Source organism: Sander lucioperca, chromosome 7 (genome assembly GCF_008315115.2).
Source record: "Sander lucioperca isolate FBNREF2018 chromosome 7, SLUC_FBN_1.2, whole genome shotgun sequence".
In the NCBI taxonomy this organism is placed as follows: domain Eukaryota; kingdom Metazoa; phylum Chordata; class Actinopteri; order Perciformes; family Percidae; genus Sander; species Sander lucioperca.
In genome coordinates, this window is record NC_050179.1 from 13765194 (window position 1) to 13768556 (window position 3363).

At 41.2% G+C, this 3363-nt stretch overlaps 1 protein-coding gene across 1 annotated transcript in view; it reads right to left on the bottom strand.

Moving 5' to 3' along the window:
• Positions 1 to 1185: 1185 nt before the first annotated feature.
• vwf (von Willebrand factor) overlaps positions 1186 to 3363 on the bottom strand; it is a 23828-nt gene continuing 21650 nt past the window's right edge. Inside the window, exons 48-53 of the mRNA XM_031293431.2 lie at positions 3222 to 3338; positions 2785 to 2883; positions 2301 to 2429; positions 2033 to 2072; positions 1844 to 1941; positions 1186 to 1669 (exon numbers count right to left, since the gene is read on the bottom strand). Of these exons, the coding sequence (XP_031149291.1) occupies positions 1484 to 1669; positions 1844 to 1941; positions 2033 to 2072; positions 2301 to 2429; positions 2785 to 2883; positions 3222 to 3338 (669 nt within the window). The 3' untranslated portion in view covers positions 1186 to 1483. The remainder of the gene's footprint in view (positions 1670 to 1843; positions 1942 to 2032; positions 2073 to 2300; positions 2430 to 2784; positions 2884 to 3221; positions 3339 to 3363) is intronic.

The window sequence follows — 3363 nt, forward strand, 5'->3', positions numbered from 1 at the left end:
ACGAAATATGGATAGGAAAAAGATGGATGTCTTTGCACAAGAGCAGTACACACAAGTATGCGCCAGTTGGGACGCCATTTGCTCTAACTTCAATAACCATGTGCGCTCAGCAACTACCTACTATTTAAGATGTGCATTTACCACAATAAAACAATTTTTTTTCACTTTTATTCAAACAGTCCAATACTTTTTATGTTGGATTTGAAAAGCTGTTTAGCCCCTGCTCTTGTTTATCTTGTACATGTTAAAAGTTGTCGTAAAGGAAGTGAAATATGAAGCTATCACTATCCCTCGCTGTTGCAACAGTGAGAATTTCCCCATTGTGGGAATAAAGGGCTTTTCACACGGGGAGCGACACTTCGCCTGCATAGTCGCGTGGATCCGCGGGATCTCGCTCCTCATGTGAAGGACAACGGTCCGCGATTAAACGCCAGGCGATCAATGAATGGTAACCATGGGGATTCTGTGCACTACTGTATCCCTGCCGTACAACTGAATGAGATCAGCTGACTGTGGTATCATATATCCCTAATCACAGGTCCATTTATAACAAAAAGTGGCAATCCTAGTATTTTCCTAACCACGATCTGTTATTGTTGATAGCTAAAGTTAGCTAAATTAGCATAGTCATAATTACGGATGTTACCCGATAAATCCAGTCTTGTGCCAATGCTCTGACAAGCTGAAGCCCCGCTGTCTATGTACTGATAAGTGTTTAGAAAACAGTTTTATATTTTTGTGAACTCACAAACAACAATAATCAGTCTCTTGTTCATTGATTTGCACGGCGTGTTGCTCGCGTAGGGAAAAGTTCAATACAATTCAACTCTTGCAGCGGTGTGCATGTGACGAGCACAAACACGAGTTTCACAGGATTGCGCCCGCATGTCAAACTGCCCGATCATAATTACTGATAAAATAAGACACATTCTTCACATTTCTATTTGTCTTACTATATCAGTAATTATGATCAATCAAAAGGTCAAACAAATGATAGAATTATGTTATGCAGTTTTACAGTTTTTCCTCTATTTGCCACACAAGCCATTTACATATGAGGTTTCCGTGTAGCATCTTCCAATGCCACCCTGCCAAGACCTTTCGCCACCCCATGTCAAATTTTCTAGATCCGCCACTGGTTCCACCACTGGTATTTTGCTTACTTGATAAAAATGTATAAATTGATTCAACATTGATCAACTTTTTTGTTTTTATAATTGTTAGCCAATCTCAAAAACCTGAAGAAAATCTGTTATCACTTTTAAAATATTCAAACATCTAAAACAACAAACCCATATATTTCAATAAAAATATTCAGATTACAACAAAATGCAGATACAAAAGTAGGGCTTACAGAAACTGGCAGGTTTGTTTTATTGTTATTTGTGTTGTTATTTTTTAAATGGGTACATTTTACTTGAATACACACATACCGTCTACATTTATAAACTCTCTCTCATTCTCTCTCACTCTCTCTTTTTCTCTAGGTACAGTGTTTGGACAGACAGTCGCATGCAGTGACAGACAGGACAGTCTGGTGGCTACGAGTGCCGTTGGCACACAGGATGGGAACGCTGAGAGGCTCCGTCTCCACAGCCGCACAGCACACACACTCCTGCTCCACAGCATCCCTCTCCAGGGAGTACATGGACTTACTGCGACATTTGCCCTGACAGACAGACAGATGGACAGCACCACAGGGAGAGACAGAAAGGTTGGAATGGTGAGGGACGGTGTTACAGTATGATTTCATTGAACTTTGCAGGCTAATCCTAGGAAGGAAAAGTATTAATCATCCTGTTTGTGTGTGTGTGTGTGTGTGTGTGTGTGTGTGGTCTCTTACCTCACAGTACTGCAATTCTATCTGGTTTTCTGATTGGCAATCATCCACTTTGATGAAGTTAAGCGTTCCTACTGTCCTCCGACACTCTGGCTCCGTACCTTCACACATGTACGCACTCTTATTAAAATCAGAGCATCCAAATTTTTCAAAATAGTGTAACAGTCTTGCAGATGGCACAGCGCTACTTACACATCTCACAGCAGGTTTTTCCAATCTGGCTGACTTTCCCCTGAAAGCAATCAGGAGAGAAACATTCAATACAAATTTATGGCAGACACAGGAGAGGGAATACGGTCTTTGGTGTTTTTTGCCCCCAACGTCTCGTCCCAGGCAGCACGGCAATGGTTATGTTTAGGGTTAAGGTTAGCTGCCTGGAAGGCGCCGTTGGAGGCAAAAAACACCATCGAGCAGGGAATACTGGGAGATGGATGAAGGGCAGATTGTGTAGCGGTCGTACCCCCTGGTCCAGGCAAGTTTGGCGGTTAAAAGGAGGGCAGGTGGTCACTTTGGTTTGCAGGACAAGATCCCCTTTACTGTTTACACTACAGGTATACAGGTTGCAACCATCCTCGCTAGTGGTGTTCACCTGGAGGGAGAGAGGCACACACGTACATACAGTGTTTATGCTGCTAAAAAAACAGTTCTCTCCATAAAAATGTACCGAAGTAAACAAATGAAGACAACATATTGCATTTCTAATATAGACAAACTTTATTAGACAGTCTGTTTTTTTTATTTTGGCACACCATATTAAAGTATAGGATAAAATAGTATAGTATAGTGTGATATAATATACTTAAGTTTAGTATAGTAGTAATAGTATAAAATAGTTTAAAAGTCAAAATATATAAAAATCATCATTACTAAGTTTCCCTGCAACAGCAAATGTGTGTGTGAGAGGGTTCATGAGCAAAGCATTGTCTTTTCTGCTAAGCATCTACCTGCAGACTGATCAGTTTTCCATCTGGCCTTTGCATAAAGCAGGCAGTAGGAACACATCGACCACAGCAAGCATCTTCCTCCTTCTGCAAAGTGTAACCCTGAAAACATTGTGGTTAATAGTACTGCATGTTAGTTCATTTAGGAAAACATCAGAAGGACAGTACTTCGAAGACATACATTTGCCTGGACCCTTTTGTGCAAATAAATATTGCACTACTTACCTCTGTGAACGGAGTGAATCACGGAAAACGATGTGGCCACAATTTAATGAGTAGGGATGGAATGTGGTCAGTGGATTAGAAAATCTTTGATGAAAATGATGGACGTTGGAAGTTATTGGTAAGTCATGATGATGATGATGATGATGATGATGATGATAATGATGACCAAAAACAATGGCGATAATAAAAAATAATAATGAAGGGATGACAGTTACCATCGGGCAAGTGGGGCAGCTGATTCTCCTGCAGGACAGTCTGTATTTCCTCACAGCACCATCCTCCACCATACACTCACAGTGTGTACACACGTCCACCATTAGCCTCTCCCCTGCCTGCACAAGCACACACAGATGGAGC